Source organism: Ambystoma mexicanum, chromosome 6q, assembly GCF_040938575.1.
Source record: "Ambystoma mexicanum isolate Mex_15411 chromosome 6q, UKY_AmexF1_1, whole genome shotgun sequence".
NCBI lineage: Eukaryota > Metazoa > Chordata > Amphibia > Caudata > Ambystomatidae > Ambystoma > Ambystoma mexicanum.
In genome coordinates this window covers 1,264,488,524-1,264,508,015 of record NC_090937.1, presented here as the reverse complement: position 1 = coordinate 1,264,508,015, position 19,492 = coordinate 1,264,488,524, and the positions used below count along the sequence as shown (strand labels likewise).

At 47.0% G+C, this 19,492-nt stretch overlaps 1 protein-coding gene across 4 annotated transcripts in view; it reads right to left on the bottom strand.

Annotated features, from left to right (window-relative positions):
* CCDC149 (coiled-coil domain containing 149) overlaps positions 1-19,266 on the bottom strand; it is a 647,083-nt gene extending 627,817 nt beyond the window's left edge. The window contains exon 1 of one of the 4 annotated variants that reach the window (XM_069631872.1): positions 19,032-19,266. In XM_069631872.1, the coding sequence (XP_069487973.1) occupies positions 19,032-19,178 (147 nt within the window). In that variant the 5' untranslated portion in view covers positions 19,179-19,266. The remainder of the gene's footprint in view (positions 1-19,031) is intronic. The other 3 variants (XM_069631871.1, XM_069631874.1, XM_069631873.1) reach the window with 3 other exon arrangements.
* Between the last annotated feature and the right edge of the window lie 226 nt (positions 19,267-19,492).

Below are 19,492 nucleotides of genomic sequence, written 5' to 3'. Positions count from 1 at the left end.
TTTCTGTGCAGAGCAGTGATCCATTGCCACCGAACATTGCGACTGTGCCATGCCCACCCGAAGCACAGCTGATTGTGAAGTACAAATCCTGGTTTAAATAATTGCAATACGATTGTCTTTTTGTAAATAAATGTTATTGTACAGTGTACCTGTAAACCTAACCCCTACCTTCACCATCATGGGTGGCGAACAAGCTGTGGTGTCATCTTTGAATTCTCTCTATTCACCTCACATATGTGTATGTATATATTTTTCTCATGTCTCATCTCATGTAAATGTAAATGCTGCGCACTGTTAACTGAGGGGAGGCTTGCGTATTGCAAATAATAAAACAAACAAACAAACAATAAATCTCACTTTTAACTCAACTCCTGTGGTACTTTATACTTTCCCTGACCTTCCGCAAAAAATTAAATGTCTCAATTTGGGCTGCAAAGCTCGCAGACAACGGGGACAAAATTGGGGCACTTAGAACGTGCCAGCCAGGCGGGCCGTGGCATTTGGGAGAGAAGCCAGTTCGCATTTGCACACTGAGGCGCACTACATAGACGGATTCTAAACTTCAAGTTCTCACAGATGCCTATACTACGTGATGTTGCAAATAAAGAATGCGAAGGACAGCGCCCAGATGAGGCCCACAAGTCGCACTGGAAGTATAAGGGTCTATTGTTTTTTGACCTTGAGACAGGGACCATGCCGAAAGAACTACATTTGAAAGGAGTGCGCAATAACGTAAGAGATGATAAGGCAGAAAATTCAGAAACTAGACCGAGTTTCATTTTAGTTCAGTATACGAAAAATCGTTGTCAAGAGCACGGTCTGTTTTACAGACTGCATTACGAAGAGACACAATGGAAATTTCAAATATAATGTAAGTAAATCTTTACACGCTTTTATACCGGAATGAAGATTTAATGAATGGATGCATGAATAAATGAATGAATGAAGAGCTAGGAAAAGCAAATAAAACGTGTTCGTAGTGGGCACATGGGCATGCAGGTCCACTGGTCTCACCGATCTCGGTCCTTGGCCCAGCCACTTTTCCCTACACTGCCTACCTGCACTACGGGACCGTCTCTGTATCCTTCAGCCCCTTCTCCCGGCATTTACCTTGCACTTGCCACCAGCTGGCCCTATTATTTAATTTGTATTTAACTAACTATGTACAACCCTTCCCCATGCGAGATCAGAAAGACACCTGGCCTAGTAGGATCGTTGTCTGTCTGCCCTTGTTCCCCACCTGCCTCGTCACGCCTAGAAACACTTGAGTATAGGCGCGTTACAAATGCCATATCATATATCATATCATTCCTTACGCATGTAGACTAACTGTCGTTTATCATTGTGTGTTTGCCTCGATTTATCTCGTTACTTTTCGCATTGATTTTAGAGACGAACATACTCCATTGAACTATCCTTGCGAGCAAATAGTTTCTGATCGGCCGTAATAAATAAAATGAGTAATATTAATGAAGTTCGGCTAGCGAGACTAATTATCATTTTTTTGTTTTCATAACAGGTATTTGATCCCATTCTGCCACTACCATCTGTTTGAGACACCGGCGGATGGATTCTTCAGCAGACACCTGAAACTTTGTGTCAACAACTGGAGCACGATCACCATATTATGGGACGATCGCCAAGGGCCCACATGCCCTTACGCTGTACTAGTGGCATGAAGCAACATATCAACCTTTAGGCTGGACTAGTGCCTAGTCGATGGAACAGCCTTGTGGTTCACCGTGCTTCCAAAGTGATTCTTTTTACGAAAATGAACACCCTGTGTACCATAAAGGAACAGCGCGTGACTCAAGATGAAACGGAACAGTTATTGCGGATACAGATAAAAGAAAATAAATGGCTTCCGGAGTTCATATGGCAATTGCTGAATATTCTCTAAACATTGAATGTCAAATAAATGTACTTTACCAAATGTACCGTGTTGCTGTTTCATTTTAAAGTACAGTTTCATATTCCGAATTGTGGCGCGCTGTGTTGTGAGTTGATCTGTGTTGGTTTCCGGGTTCTGTGTGGAGTCGCGCAGAAGACGACTGGGCGCGTTTGCCTACGCAGCACAGTAACGTCACGGAGAGAGGCGGGGAATATGAATGTTTTGATAATGTCAGGCTCAGGGCGGGGGAATTGATTTAGTGCCGCAAAAGCAGGTCAGCCAGGGCGATGGGGGAAAAGATTGGATTATCAGAAAATGGCGGCTCCCTGGTGCTTGTTTTCGCGTGCGTTTAATGGACGAAAACTCGGGTAAGGTCCATAGGAAAGTTTTCTAAAATCGAGCCACTTAGGCTTAAAAAAACATGGCCGACCCGTAGGGACAGTAAACATTTTTACTAGACCATGCCTTTAAGGAGTATCTGGTTGAAGTTTGCTTTGGTCATGCCCACAAGGTCCCTTTTTTAGAACTACCCCAAGGTATTTCGTTCGGGCTTGCTTGACCCCCATTGTCTCGGAAGGATAGCTCAGGGGCAACGTGCTTGGAAGCAAGGCGACATGGAGCAACACAGATTCGATCCCCGGATCCGCGCTTAGAACCCTCTGGGTATTAAGCATGTTATAAATAACCTATCATATCATATCATATACCCAAGTACTGGGTTCTCTCAGCTGATACCGCGCACCCCGGGCCCACAGGCATTATGGTGGACTTGTCTACATTGATCTTTAGGACCGAGAGGAGCCTGCATTTCTGTATCTGTTACATTTATTTCAAGAGTGAGGAGCTCACCACTGTGAGGTAGGACCAGATGTCTGCAAAGAGGGACAATTTGAATTCCACCTCCCCACACCGAATGCCCTTAATCACCTGGTTGGCCCTGATCGCGATCGCCAGCGGTTTCATTGTGAGGGCATACAGCAGCGGCGAGAGGGAACACCCCTGTCTTGTCCTACGCATCAGGTGAAACGCCCCAGACAAGGTACCATTAACCCTCACTCACACCATTGGTTGTGTGTGCATCGCCATTTCATGAATCTCTGCCCAAGGCCCATTCTTCACCCCAGCTCCTCCACAGCTTGGCCTTGTTCACCCCTTCGCCACTACATCACTCTATGGCCCTCTGCAGTCCAGGGGCCGGGCCAGCGCACTCCAGTGCCCTCTCGCTCTCCTCCGTTACGAGTATCCCCGGCGAGTGGGGCGCTGGCACACCACAGTGGGCAGGTGGCCACTTTCCTTCCACTGCATTCTAACCTCTGTGCCTACTCTGCTGGGTTCTGTTATAATTCTATGCCGGACCCCCGCTAGGTGCCCATCCAGGGGGTGGGCACACAGTGCAATCACAGTCCAATGTTTTCAGCCGGGGTCAGGGACTACCCACATCCTGCTCTCCAGATCAGCTCGCCCCACTGGTCTGAAGGGCAGCCACCCCTGGGGCCTCCCTGGTTGTCCGCCATGGGTGGTCCTGCCTGACCTGGCCTCTACCTGGATGCTGTCTCTCTGGTGTGGCAGTGAGGCCCCCTGGGAACTTTCTCCACTTCCCAATATGCTTCTTACTTGTTGCCGTGTGCGGGCGCACACCGTTGGCCCCCGGGGACCCCTCCTTGCATCTCCTCTCTGGATGGGCTCTCCTCCGGACCGCTCTGGGGCTCCTCACATTGACAGGTTGCAGTGCCTAGCCAGTCCTCCTCACCAGGGTCGTCTTGACCGTGCCAGCAGCACGGGGCGGGGGGCGTCCTCCAGCTCTGTCTCTTCTCCTCAGCAGGGGTGGCTCCAGGACTTCCCCACTTGATCCCACTGTGCCCCCCTCCTCTCTGCTTGTATTGGTAGTGCGCGCGCCGGACCACCACCCAGGGTGTTGGGCCTTGCCTCAGCCTTCCTCCCGTGAGGTCCACTCTGAAGCAGCTCCTGAGTAATACTTTTGCTTTCTTTGCCGCGGGCCGACCCGTCTCCTCTCCCACCTCTCCTTTCCCTGCTGTTATCTCTGCCGTTCATGGGCGGAATTGTCCCAAAATTGGAGCTGGGGTGCCCAGTGTGTCCCCCTCACGGGGGTTGCTCTCAATTCAGACTGCTGGGGAGTAAAGGGGGAGCTCAGAACCCCTTTACGTACCGCTGCACTAGAGCCGACAGAAGGATCAGCTACCTTCCATGCACCCCCTGGTGGCCTCCGGAAAGGAGTTTTTAAGGCACGAGCGGTGCAGAAAAATTGTGTGTTAATTAAAGAGGTAGGGGTGATCTTGTGGGTTTCTGTGGTGCTTTCAAATTATCACGATTGTCGCTATTGCTGACAGTTACATGGTCATTATGACCATTGTGGTAGGTCAGAAGGAAGAGACAGACCAATATGTACAATTTTCAAATGGTTTATTTCCAAAACAATAAGGAAAAGGCCCAACTTTACCTATCCTAAGTGTTTTCCTACCTAACACAACTAAACTGGGGTGCCGTCGTCAGGATTAATGTCCAAATGAAAAGTCTGTCCTCTGTCTGAAACTAGAATAATTGACCCTACTACTACAAACAACAAAAACAGAATGACTCCCTGCTCCTGGTTAGCTTCTTGTCAAAGCTTTCTTCAGTATGACATTTTTAAATAGTCTCTTTCTATTTCTCACAACAAACTCTTCAATTGTTTCTGAGGGCTTTCCCAGGCACTTGTGTCCCTTTTCCCCTCGATTATTTATACTCCTTTCAGGGATCTCTCTGGTGATTGTCTGAGGTTCTATATGTTCATTCCACTTCCCACTCATTCTCCCTTCTTCATTATTGACAGGGTTTTGGCCCAAGCCCCTCTACTTTGGTTTATCTTCTCCACACTGAGACATCAAGATAAAGTTCCTCTTTTGACCTTGCCATTCACTGGGAAGGTTATGATAAATCCCTGAATGGTTTTCACTCCTCTGGTAATCTCGCCTTTCACTGGGACGTGTTTGATGAGTCCCTGAGTGTGCCTCATTTTTCTCGTGGTCTCGCCATTCACTGGGGTGAGTATGATGAACTCTTGAATAATTCTCCTCATTCTGACTGTGGTAGCTCTCACTGGTACAAGGAGGCTCTCTCCAATTGTTATACTTGGTTTGTTTATAGGGTACATTATCTCTGTTCCTTTTTACATTTGCGCCTCGTTCCCCAGGTGTCCCGCGCCCTCTGTTACCTGCAGTGTAAGGGGTCTGTGTCACCGGATCTGTGTTCCCTCTTCTTCGTGTTGGCTGAGAACTATTCTCCGGCTTTTCTCTGACCACTCTTCCGACAGGCTATGGAGTCTGATGGTGGTATCAGCGAAGAAAGGGTTTTCCACCCGTTTCCCTTCCAGGCCACTAACCTTTCTGCTTCGGTTCTCGACTGGTGTTCTCATTCCTTGGACAGACTTCCTCAAGTCCGTCTTTGGCATCTCGCCTCTCTGGCAGGCCAATGTTGGGGCTCTGCTCTGGCCCTGATTACGTGTCCCTCCTGGGACTTTCACAGGTTTCCTCCATTCTGTCGGATGTACTGCAGACTGCGGGCACTTCTCCTTGCCAGGTGTTACTTGCGTGTGAAACAGCAACTTCCCCGATCTCTAACCCTCCTTGGTCCATGTGGTTTGAATCTCCTGGGTCTCACTTCTTTGTTCTCCTGGACTTCCTCTTTTATGACGCAGTGCTGGAGCTTCCCTGGCTTCTCAGAAATGTCCTTCCTTTTTGTTTTGGACCACGTCCCACATAACTCCTTTTGACTTCTTCATCTCAGTGATTGACAGACAAGCATTCTTTATTCTTAGGTTCTTACTCTTCACAGTACCAAGCTGATACTTTTCCTCTGTCATTATATGATTTTGATGTTTTTACTTCTGGGTTTTGATGTTTTCTCAGTTCATCTCTCCTCACACCAGTTTCACTCTTCTCTTCTTTTCTCTTTGCTCTCCGTACTCCACTCTATCCTATAAACAATACCTTACCTTCACTCGCTCACACAACTGCCACAATCTTCGCAACCCTCCTCTCCACTGCATGGTCTCTTGGTCCACCAACTCCACTCCTAACCTCAATCAAACACCCTTTATCGATCTTCTGTCTTGCTCGACTTTTATAGCCTAGCCTGTTCCGCACTACTACCGTCCTGGTCTCCCATTGGTCTTTTTGGTCACCTGCTCCATGGGACCAATACATCCCTGTTCTTTCCCAGGAGGTTGGGGTTTTAGGTCACATTTTTCAAAAACCCCTGTAAACCCTGCTCCCTTTCTACTCTTCAGCGTGTGTTTTCTGTTATCTCTGGGCAAAACAGTTTTTTTTCACTGCATGTTTCAAAGTAAGATTTTCTCTGTTGTTCTGCAGTTCTTTTGTTCAGTACCAATGGGGTCACAAAATGATTGTTGAAAATTGGCGATAGCTAGTGCTGCTTGCGATGCATTGGGTCTTCGGGCTCTTACCCAGGTTTTCATTGTCATGGCAGAGACTTCTGGGATGTGTAGTTCTAGAAAGGAACAAAAGAGAGATCGGACCAGGACAGATGCTGGCAGGGATTATGAATGGAACAGTGGAGCAGTGGTACTAATAGTTTCACACAACAGGAACTCTGGGGAGTTAGGGACTGGGGTCCCCCTCAACTCCCACACCCCACTTCTGGGGTTGGATCGTCTCTGGTCTAGTAGGCCGCCTATCCCAGAAGTGTGCCTGCTCCCCCCTGACAGGGTCATGACCCTGACCCTGTCACATAACTCCACCCTTCTCCCCAAATGTCCCTTCCCTGATCCTTCTTTGACCTGAGTGAGGAATCCTATCTTTTTGAGTGAGGAATCCTATCTTTTTAGACTGAAGGGTCTTAAAAACTGGTCGAAACTAGGGAAATCAATGCCAGCATGTCAAACAGTAGCTGAGCCTGAGGGAAGAGGTCTTGGCCTCCATGAACACATATAAACCGGAGAGTGGTACAAGGGCTAATTCTTTTTGGGACACTAGGTTTGCCGAATAGCAGTGTGCTGACTCCTGGAGTCCCGCAAGACCACCACTCATCTCCCTTGCTCCCTCACACTTTCTGTCTGCTTCCCCCATGAAGTAGATCCCCCAGGATGGGTGCATGGGAGCATCTTTTCTTTCTGGAATAGATCAGCAAAATACTTGGAGACCTTTGGTTCTTCTGTGGGCTCAGGTTTTTAATCTAGTAGGTATTCTTCCTAGGATTCTGGAGTTAAGAGTCCAATTTCCATTGGTTCCTCTTTCTTTTGTTTAGGACAATTTTGGGTGATGTGTCCTGGTTTGCCACAGGCAAAAAATAAATACCTATTTTTGGTCATGGGGCTTATCTTGATCTATTCCTGTCCTCCTGGATAGGAATCTTCCCAATATGGGTCCTTATCGGACTGTGTATTCGCCCAGCAGAATTTCCCTCTCTTGGCCAGATCTTGCGTTTTGCTTCACCGGGTTTCTTAGCTCTGATAGGTGGGACTCTGGAGTATATAGTTCATTGATAAGCATTTGTAGTTTGAACGGCTTCCTCGAGTGATGACTCATGGAGATGATATAGTACCTTATGGAGATATGGGAGCAATGAGTTGATAAATTGTTCTAATATTAACATTTCTTTGAATCATCAAATGTTTTTGACGTACCTACTTACGTAACATGTCCCTCACTCTGACAATTGTCTTGGGGTCTCCCCTGTCGTAACTACAGATGTCTAAGTCTTAATGGATGGTGTTCTTCGTCATATCCCATTCTCTCCAATATTTCACATTTTAGATCCTCATTTTGTGTACTTCCATCTGGGTTCAGAGCTTGAAAAGCCTTTGAGCTTCCCCTGTGAGAAGAGGTGCCATATAGCAAGCTGAACGATCTCGATGCCATCCAGTGGTCTCGGCCACTAGTGTAATGCTGAGTCTTCACAAGCTATGAGAATCTAAATCACACTGCTCGGGTCTACTGGATCTGTCAGTGCAAAAGTTCCGATTAGAGCAGGAACCTACAGCTGAGGACCTGAACTAGATAGGTCATGAAATATTCAGAGAGTAAATGGCAGAAGGGAGGAAAGCTCTGGCATGGCGAGGGAACACCAGAGGGGTTGATATGCACTGCCGGGTCAGAAAAAAAACAGTTATAACAGGAAAGTGAACAGAGTAGATCAGCAACAAACAGAGTTCAGGAAGGATTCTTTCACTACCAGGATCCGCAGTTAGAGAGTGCTGTTGTGAAGCCGCGGTAGCGGCAATGACTGGGAACTCGCAGGCTTCCGGGTCTGCAGAAAGTGAGTCTAGTTGCTGTGGAAACTGCGTAGCGTCGGCCGGCTGCTTCTGAATGTTCCAAAAGCAGAATCTTAGTTAGGACGCGCAAAGGTAAGTTAGAATGAATCAATATAAGTTTCGCCGAACGTCAGATACTGATCACGACGTACCCTAACAGGATTTGAAGTTAGAGGATAAACGAGGGACTCAAAGCTGTCGTGGGAATCCAGACCGTCGCTGGGGACAACAGAACTTGCTGCAAGGAGAGAGTATGAGAGACAGCACAGCAAGGAAATAGATTTAGACCTGGAGAATGAATACCGGGGAAATACAAGGTTTGAAAACTCACGGAGCGTAGCTAGGGGGAAGAGTAGCAACGCAAATTTGCTCTGTGTCCAATGCTTGATATCTGTTCCTTGACAACGGGGGCAGAGTCAGTTAATACGAAGTGCCGTGAGAAGCTGGAACACAGCACATTCTCCACAGCATCATCTTGGGGGAACCAAAGTCGACCAATCCAATCCCTTTCCACCACTGCCACAAGGACCATCTGCACCCGCTGGACATGACAACTAGTTACAAGTTCACAAAGAAGGCTGCTAGGTCTTCTCCATCATTTAATTTTTGGAGGACCATGGGAGAAACAACTAGCCATCCTTCTCTTTCTGCTATGGCTCCCTGAAGGGCCGTTAAGGTCTCCTAGTGTTGCTGACACATCGGCAGTTTACCTTCCACCAGGGATCTCAGTATAAATCTGTCATGACTCAGGGTGCTGGTTCCGTTCCTCCAATGCAGGGCTGTTGGGGTTGTCACTTAGCCTTGTTCCACTGGCCTCAGCCAGAAAACAAAAAAGACCTGGCCAGGACAGAGGCTGATTGGCATTGCAAATGATACAATGGCACCAATAGTTGCACACACTAGGCACCCTGGAGAGACAGGAACTCCTGCCTCCCCCTTCAACTCCCTCACGCCACCTCTGGGATAGAATCTACTCTAGCAATGCACCGGAAGGCAACGTACCCAAGGATGAGTGGGGTCCCTGTTTTGCCTGCAGGGTCATGTCCCTGACCCTGTCACAAGTGGAAAAGTTGAAAACTCCATGATTCTGTACAGAATCGTCTGGTTTCCATTAGTATGTTGTTTCTCGATCTTGTGTCTCTAGTTGGTTGATAGAATGTGATTTTTTTTGTTGAAGAAATTATGCTCCCCGACATCCGAGAGATCTGTGGGTGATGCAGAGGACTTTAAAATGTATATTCTTTCATTGGTATGCAGTTGGGGCTCTGAGAGCCAGTGTAATGTGTTCCCTCCGGTTGAGTCTGAGTAGTAGTTTAGCTGATGTGTCTTTTTGATAGACCGACACACCTAAGTAAATGCTGTTTGCGTACTCCATTCTTGAAAAGATCAGGGAGATGGCAACAAGGGTGTTTTGTGTGAAAGAGAGGCAGGGCATAATCAGTTGGATGTAGCAGAGATGATAGAAGTATTTTTTGGCTATTGCATTGACTTGTGGTTCCAGCATGTATCCGTTGTCCATTAATAAACTGTATGTGTTTGTTGTCCATTAATATACTAGATCATTGATCACTTTAGATGGTTTGGGCAGTTATCTGTTTCTGTAGGCTATGGTAGGGGCATTGCAGGTGAAGAATGTGGTGAGACTGTAATTATTTCTGTTTTGTTTGGATTGAGTTTAATGTGGTTGGCCAGAATTCATTTGCTTATTTGTGTGAGGCAGGTGCTGAGAGCGGTGCTGGAATGCCTGTCTTCTACCATTTTGTAAATGCTCTGTGTCTCATCAGCATAGTTGTAACAGGTGGGCAGATACAATTTTACGATCTTCATCAGTTAGGACACATAGATGTTGGAGAGGAACGGTGATTGAAGAGGAGTGGTGAGATGCTTGATACGAAGGGGCCGAGGTCATGCATTTGGTACGTAGAGATAACCTGGGTGAAAAAAGAGGGCACAATATACTCCAGGTCAGTGTTCCTTTCAGTGATGCCTGGGGTAAAACAATAATAAAATCTATAATGAGTGGCAGTAGTGGCTGTGAGCGTAGTGGGAGCAGTGACAAACAGTGAAGACCGGGAGAACAGTGGAATTGTGCTGAGGATGGCAACTAGCGTTTCATATTCCTGTACAAAGCCTATGTGACTCAGAAACGACCTCGCTTCTTGTTAAGATTTTAATTCTTTTTTGGGGGATTCTGGTGACACTTTCTAGGGCCCTTCAACATTTTTCCCCCCTCTATGTTTTTGGATCACTGATGATTTTTTTGTTGGGGCCAGTGGAACCTCTCCTAAAGTCCCCCTGCCATCACATACATTTTTTAACATTTTTATTAAGGTATCTGGTCCAGAGTCGCCCAGTAGGTTCCTAGTCCCAGGAGTGCCTCTCAAGCAATGCTGCCGGACTGAGTGCCAGTAAAGTCAAGTACCAACTGCCAGTATCCTGGCAGCTCTACCGCCAGGATACCTGCATACTCGGAATGAGGCCCTATATGTGTAACATAATAAATGTATATGTTTTTCAGTACATCAGTGTGGTGCATCTTTGTATTGATAAGTGTGTGGACTGATTGTACCTTTGTTGCAGCCTGCTACCCCTACCTCAGAGTTAGGTTTTGTCGCTCTGACGCATTACTTACCTTTAAGAGAGGCTTAGCCCTCTTTTTTGATTGGGTGCGTCAGGGTTAGTTGTTGTATAGCCTGCAAAAGGGGGTTACACAAAAACTGCTCTTAACACAGCTGGCGCTGGGGCTCAACGGTGCTGGTCACACACTACCTGTGGGTAGCAATCAAGGCGGACTCTCCCCATAAAGACCACTGCCTGCATTATCCATTCCCAGAAATGGCATGCATCCGCCGTCCACTCCATCCACAGTCCTTTTTTTTTTTTATTGCATTGAAATTGAAAATATTTTTTGCAATATCATATTTTCCAAAACTACTACATACAAAACTAAAATATCAAAGTGAAGAAATAGATCATCCCTAAAGTTTAGCAAAGCCTGTTCCTTAATTGACTTGTAGTGGGTCAATTCGAAGTTTCAGACAAAATTTCAGATAAAAATGTAACCACTGCAATTACATATTTGATCTTACGTCCTTCCATCAAAGACCTCCAGCAAACTTCTAAGTCTAAAATCTGAAACGCGGACAGAAGGGATCCAAAGTATTTTGTTCAGGCATCCCTAAGAGCCACACATAGTGTTATTAGATGTTTTAAAGTTTCAACCATGGAATCGTCTTTACAGTAGCAGTATTTGTTTCCTTGTGATAATCCACAAATTGCCCTTATCTCATTCGTAAGATGGAGGTTCAGGCGAGTTTGCAGAAATTGGTCCTTGATGTTCCCGTCAGGAAACTGCTTTAAGTAGTCGGATACTGTGTTTAGTTTCTGGCATTCTGGAGGCAAAAGGGCAGCAGATCGGTAGCTGGCAGCTGCCTCAATGGTTAGGATCCAGTTCTGCTCTTTGAGCCTTTTCTTGAACCATGTTGGATTGGACACTAATAGATCAAGTCAACCTCCAATCTCTGCCAGTTGTTTCATCGTTTTCAATCTCCAACTATTCAAGATTGGATTCCATGCAGCCGTGAATTCTTCATGCAACATTTCCAAGATGGTGGGGCATGAGGGCATAAAGCATTTCCTGAACAAAGCTAATCTGTTCCATTCTACAGTACTTTTCAAAGAAGAGAGCCCCAGTTCACTCTGGATGATCGCGATAGGTGTAGATATAGGGACACCCAACACCTTTTTCCAAAATTAACCTTCAAGGCGTGACCATAGGGACTCAGGAATGTTGAACATAGCTTCTGCTCCACATCTCACAGCCGGAACCACCTTATATTTGTAGAACAGAAGAGCCAGCATTTTCGAAAAGCGGCCAAACTTACAGTTTAGGGTGCATGCTTGGCTAGTGAGATCTTTGATCTTTGCTCATAGATGTGATGTCATTGAGATACTGGTCTCAAGTCACTTAACCATACACCCAGATATTTGAAGGAGTATACTTGCTCGAACCCTCTCTAAGTACCAAGAAAAACAATGTGTCCCCTTTATTTGAGTTACCAAAACTCAAAGCTTTCGTTTTTTCCCTTATTGATTTTGAGGCCGTTTGATATGATATAACTTTGTAGTGAGTCTTTGAAGACCTACAGGGGTCTGGTCGATTAAGACGACATCATCTGCATACAATAAGTGGGGTAACTGGACACCCCAACCTTTTGTGGAAAAGATCTTGTTGATATAAGAGACTCTTTAATATCTTCCAAAAAGAAGCTAAAGAGAGCTGGTGCCTTTGGGCACTCTTGTTTAACACCCCTCAACATGCTTTTTCATTAGATAAGAGGCCAGTTTTGTTCAGCCGCACTCTCAATGTGGTGTTGAAATGCATTGCCTTGATGGGTTCGCGTAAAGATTTAGGGCAGTTTTTTGTTTCAAGTTTACCCCATAGTTCGATTTGATCAAACGCCTGGACCAGGTCCACAAAAGCCATGAAGATCCTAGGTTTACTACTTCTTGGGTTACCCTTCAATAGCTGAAGTAAGAGAATGTTCACTGAGGTTCCCATTGCCTCAACGAAACCCGTTTGAAACAAGTTGTTACAATTGGCATCGATGAATTCCACATGACCCTCCTGGTGTGCCGGGGGTCCTCACAGTCCCAGTTTCGACCATGCCTAATCTCTGTTAAATCCGAGATGTTTAGATCACCACAGATGATGACGTATTTAGACTGTCTATTTACGTATGCATCCTCTATCTGGTTCTCAGTTTGGTCTATGAAGGCTTCATTTCAAATCAGCACAGGATTCCAGTAGACGTTAATTATTACTAATTTAGCTGTGTTTCCTGTGCTACGTGGTTGTTCTTGGGGCTCCGAGTCGATGACAAGTTCTTGAGCAGGGAGACTGGATGAAACTGTCTCCAAAAGTTTTAATGAGCTGCCAGATTTTAACGCAGTTAAGAGACCAGCTGATGGGCGCCGTTTTCTTCCTTTGACAGCCGGGCTTATTGAAATTTCGAAACCATCAAGGATAGGAATCTTTCTTAACCATGTTTATTGTAGGCAGATCAGGTTGTAATCACCGAGGTTTGTTCCACTGGGTTTGGTCAGGTGAATAAAACTTTGCGTATTCCATGAAGCCAACTTTAAGTGGAAGTGGGTATGGGGGTTTTCAGCTGTATTTTGTCCCCGACACGTCACTTCTAAAACTCGACTGGATTGCTAGAGATTATTCTGGGATACCTTCAGCTATCCCTCTGTAAATACCTCTCCTTTCGAGCTCTTCACTCCTCTACCTCTAACTCTCTCAGGGTCAGTCGTTTTTCAAAGAAACAAGCTTGGGGTAGATCTCCGTCTTCGGCCTCCCTCTGGAATAGCCTCCCTGTCACTCTAAAACTTGAGGAGAGCCATCTCCGGTTCCGATGCACCTCAAGACCTTCCTCTTTGCTTCTGCCATCGCTCCCCTTCTCCCCTGCTGATCTGCTCTCTCTTGGCACTGTGCACCTGGCCACCCTCTGTCCCCTGGGCCCAGGTACCTGCTCAACCTGCCTCCCTCTTGCACTGCCTCTTGGCCACCCTTGCACAGGGGACTGTATCTGTTCCTATACAGGCCCCCACACCCTCCCCTTTTTTTCTTCTATTTCTGCACTTAGCAGATTTACCCAGTCTGCTGCCTTAATACAGCACTTGCCACTTGCTGGCTGCACTATCACTTTATTGCCTCTATTATCTATTTATTTTAATGTATCTGTTTCTCCTCTGCTCCGCACTTTCCACTCCCCCCTTACATGCACTTTCCCCCCCTTTCCCTCTCCTATGCACTTGTGCGTTCTCAATGTCACTGGGCCTAGTAAGATCGTTGTTTTTGTTCTCCCTGGTACCCCTCCCTTGCCTTGTCACGCTCTTTAACACTTGTACGAGAACAATATAAATTAATCATATCATCATATCAATGTTCTCGACAACCATGACCAGTCTGCTGATTTGGTTCTTGGTAACTGGGAAGACTGGATCATTTTGGTACAACCCACTTGTCGGGAAGGTGCCTCCATTTTAAATGCGACATTCAGCCTTGGCCCTTAGCCCTAGGCCTGCAGGGACCCTTCCTGTTGCTAATAGATCCAAATAACTTCCGGCGGATAACGGTCTTACTGCATCACCTCTGACTGTGCCGTTTACTGATGTCAGTGATCCTGTGTGCAGTTGGTAGTAGAGTCAGTGAGCAGCTTCAGAGTTTGTTAAGCTTACAGTAGTCAGGTCAAAACCCCACATTAGGAAGCTTTCTGTTGCATTAATCAACATATTTTTAATAACAGGGGAAGCGATATGAAGGTCACCAAATTCAATATTTAGATCTTCACGCAGTGAAGTAATTCGAGCACTCTTCTTCGGTTGAGAATGAGGTTATCATCCTGGTCCAGAACTCTCTCTAATGGAGGTCGAGAGTGTGGATTTTTAGTCCTTGTCTTACCAAAGTCATGGATAATGTTAGACCATCTCGTCTCATGGCTCCTTGAGTTCTTAACTTGTCTTGGTCTATTGCCGGGATACTCAAGGGGCTTAGACTGATTAGATATTTGCTCATGGTTTTTCTGATCGTTCTGGTTTGTCAATGGGGGCAGGGCCTTTCCCCCCTGGACACCCAAGGACAAAGGTCTAACTTCTATCGCAGCACCAGAGTTTTCACCAAAATCCTGAGTGGTGTCAGTTTCCCTGGTCTGTTGTTGGTTGAAATTTATTCTCCTTCTCTTCTCCGACATAGTCAGGAAAGGAGGTGAAACCGGCGAGCCAGGGGATAACCCAGATGGCTGTGCTGCACCTGCCGGCCTTGTACCAGCCTTGTCTCCGCTGGCTGACTGCTCGCTGAGATATCCAGCGAGTAAGTGGAGGGATCCAACAATTTTTGTAAAGAAGGGCTCATTGACTTCGTCGAGGAGCCTACAGTTAGTGGTTTTCCGTATCATCAACAGGCAACCCACAGCTCACCACCTACAGCGAGCTGCTTGTTTTGGGGTCGAGTCTTCCATGGGACTGGTTTTGGGACTCCCCTTGAGATGTTCAGGTGCAAAGATGAGGTTAAATTAGATCTCGGCTGGTGTTATCCATTCAAACTTTACTCGTTGTCTCTCGTCCTTTCTGCTATGCCCAATGGTCCTCTTGTGGGAGAGGATTGCGAACGCCGGGTTTTCGCTCGAATCGCCAACGTCCTTCACCATTGAAATGGCCTGTGATATTTGATCAGTACATATGCAGGGTCCATTCTTGGGCCCATCTGATGCAGTTGGCCCCTGCAATGGTTTGATGATATTCCCTATTTGTCATATGTGCTCACCTGTTAAATCCACCGACTGGGAAACTCTCAATGTCTGTGTAGACTTTGAGCACGCGACTCGCTGGTCACACTCTTGTTGTTGCTTCATACTTTCAATGTCACGGGAAGAATGTTCTCTTGTACTGCAGTTTTCATTTGCCGTGGCCTAGCCCTCTAAAAAGATGAGTTTGGAGTGTGTCAAAGCCAGTAGTGCTGTGTGATCTTTGAGTGTGTCATTCAATTGTTCATAAAGTTTGGTAAATGGTGCCAAAGCTATGGTGATGGACATTATAGTAAATAAGTCTACTTTTTCTCTCCTGGTTGAAGAATTTGTTTGTTGCTGATAGGAGGGATGTTCGTCAGGGGATCCATTAGAAATGGACTAGTCGTGGTTGGGTAAAGAGGAGCCAGACCAGCTGTTCGCAATGTTAGGGTTGGGTTTAGGGACTGACTGACCAGGCACCATTCCCGGCCCGTCACCTCCAGGCTTCAGTGGGCCCAAGAGTGACGACGAGCCACTTGTGGTGTCTGCTAGGTCAGTTGTAATAGGAGCAGTCACGTCCAAGGGCCTGACAGGCCTCATCTGGCCCTCGGCAGGTTCTTGTGCATTCATCCTATCCCCAACATCAAGAGCACAACTGGGTCTGGGGTTAAGCCCCTTTCCTAATATAACGCAAGGGTCCTGAACCAAAGTCGGCATGTGCTTGTCACTAGCGTTGATGCAATGCTCAGGTGCCGACGTCCTTGATTCTCCATAGCAAAAACCAAAGGATGAAGTAGTACCTGGCCAGTTCGCCTTAGGCAACGGCTTTTCTTTTGGCAGCAGTTTGTCAGCAAACAGAGAAAAGTTATACGAAGTAAGTGGTTTATCCGTCAGACCAGGTTCCCTTGGTCATCCCGGGAGTTCTTTGGTCTGTGTCCCACAACACTCCAGACTCTCCAGCAGCTCTGCATCAGATAGCTCACTGGGGCTCAGGTTGCTTGTAGGAATAGCAGTATTTGCCATGAGCACTGACAGCACTTTAGGACACGATACGGCACCTTGCTTGTGTAATTAGTTGTCAATTTTGTTTTTGTTCTGTAAATCAAGTTTGTAGTGGCCATACGTCTGAGTGGCCCACTACATAAAACTTGCTTCGAGTTCCTTAAAGGATGCATAATGACGTTATCTATATTGTTAATTCTCTCATTATCTGTTTGGGAAGCAGTAAGTGCTTTCGTGCAGCCGGTATTAGTAGCACAATATTCATCCATTCGTAGAAGCCGTGGGCCTCTTGTTGGGCTTGAAGCGGCCAAACATAAGTCATTTGTACCTTTACAACGAGGGATGGATTGCACAGACAAAGCTGCGCTCTCGGTTATATTCTCAGACACACCCCCCATATGAGTCGGGTCTGGCAAAGTTGTTTGCCCAGAGCTCTGCAACTCGCTGTGCACCTGTACCTCCACGAGGAATGCCGGGCACATGGGAGGGAGTTCTACTCCTGCCCTTTGGAAACCGGCAGGAGTTTCAATTTCATCAAGGTTCTCTTCAGCCTCAGCATCCGGCACAACTACACCAAACTCCTTTGTCGTATACGGGACCCTTGGTGTGTCCAAGTTCAAATTCCTGGGGTCCGTGTGAGAGATGGCAGGCGGGCTGTATAGGATTGATACTGGTCGCGGTTCCAATCGATTCGGCCACCCTACCCCAGAGGAGTTTTCCCGCTCAGCTGAATTAGGAAGGCGCCACAAAGACCCAGGAGACACGCTTATCTGGACCCTCGGGCGAGGCGAGTCCGTGGGTTGGATGAGCAGAACAGCCTCATTGTCTTGCAATATGTCCAGAGGTGACATTGAGGGAACGGTAGTAATTAAGCCCTCTGTGTTTCCTATTTATTTTGACAAAGAGGGGTGAGATGTTGCTGCATGGCTAAAAGGCCTGCACAATGTGCGAGGAAAGCAGCGCACACTTTCAGAGTTGTAGACTTGATCTTGCCCGCCAGCCACTGAGTCCCGATGAGTCGTTGGTTTAAGATTCCCTTTCGATAACATCACCGCTGGCTCGTTTTTTTAATGGCTTTTGGAGCTCCTCAGCATCCTGTGTTCGTCCATCAGCCCCGGTCCACCAGACACTCTACTTCACTCCACTACTCTTCGCTCTTCCAGATGGATTTGAAGGCAAGCGTGAGTAGAAGGAGGAGTGTCCAGTGGTAAACAGCAACAAAAGACTTCACCAGTCGTGTAGCAGCAGGCAGTAGGTCCGTAGCAAGTAGAAAGCAGTTCCAAACACACCAGACAATCTACTTCACTCTGCTCTTCTAGATGGATTTGAAGCGCACGTGAGTAGGAGGAGGCGTGTCCAGTGGTAAGCAGCAACAAAAGATTTCACCAGTTGTATAGAAGCTGGCAGTAGGTCCATAGCAAGTAGAAAGCAGTTCCAGACACTATACTTCACTGCGCTATGCTTCGCTCTTCCAGATGGCTTTGAAGGTGAGCAGGAGGAGGCGCGTCCAATGGTAAGCAGCAACAAAAGACTTCGCCAGCCTGGTAGTAGCAGGTTCGTAGCAAGTAGAAAGCAGTCCCAGACACTCTACTTCACACTTTTAGTTTATCAGACATGCCAACATTGTGGAGCAACTGAGAGGGAGATTTCACAACAGAAATCGGGAGAATGCAGTTTTCCCATAAGACTGCATTGGGGTTATAATGATTTTAGGCGGGAGACAGTTAAAAATAGCATTATTTTTCATTGAAAAATCGAGTGTCTCCCGCCTAAATCGGGAGGGTTGGCATGCATGAGTTTTAGCCCGTGAAGCCAGCATTTAAGCACATTGTGCGAGGTCCAAAAAGCATCACAACAGAACAGCCCCTAGATCGAGAATCCAGAGTGCTTCTGTGGGCTAAAAATGCAGGGCTGACTGGAGCTTCCTCGTAACTTGTTGGCAGCAGTAAAGATGATTTGGAACCCATATAATTACGAGAACATGAGTTCAAATGCACTTTTATGTGGGTGGGGGGTAATGGGTGAGACAGACTCTGGCAGGCACCTGCTCTGTGGAAAGACAGCAGAGTTTAATCTCCCACCCTGCAACTTTTAACGATTCAATACTGCACCGTTCATTTAAAAGGCACATATGTTGTACACCGGCGAACATCCTGCACCGTCCACCCGCTGCACGCAATCACGTGATGCTTACATCCTGGTTTTCAGGAACACGTCCAATTCGGATCATTACAGCTGGAGGTGGCAACGCGTCTTTAGCAATAATTATACTTCAGGATTTCGTGGCTGCAAGGACGAGCAGGTTTTAGCGTCAGGCGTTAATGAAAGATGATTAGGTGGCAATGCCTATACATTTAGGCTATGATTAAAGGAAGGCACCAGCCTAGCCCCTCCCACCACACGTTTCCTTTTCCCATCGTGGCACTGATAGTCAGTTGCGGAGCATTTCGCTTGCCTCTCCGCCCACCCGGTGCAAGGCTTCCCCGCAGCAGCTGCACGGGCGCGCGGCTTCTATTGCATTATCCACCCGGATCACTCCCACGCACGCCCCTTCCCGCCCCCAGCAGGGACAGCAGCTCACCTCGTTCACCAGACCCTGCCAGTCGCTCTCTGTCCTGTCGAAATTCATGGTCGCGTAGGGGCAGATATCAGGACGCGGGCTCTTGCGATACTGGCTGATAATTCTCAGCAGGAGCCTCTCGAGGACCGTGGAGATCCAGGCAGCCATGCACGGCCTCTCCCGCTGCCTGCTCGGAGCACTGTTTATTCTACGTCAGCGTTAGCTGGCCCTGCAAGGGAGGAGCTTGAACGGGGAGAAGGAAAGGAACTTGTTCATCCACCTGCTCGCTACCCAGCATCCAGCATCTTAAACGTCCGTCTACCTACGTCATGTGGTACATTGCTTTGCTGGCTTTTTAGAACCTTTGATTTTATTTTACCTCTTTTATCTAAGCTCCCGCTTTTCTTTTTTTCTTCTTTCTAAGTTCTTCAACTGGTATGTTATCTATGACTGAGTGGGTTACCTGGTGCAGAGGTCCATTG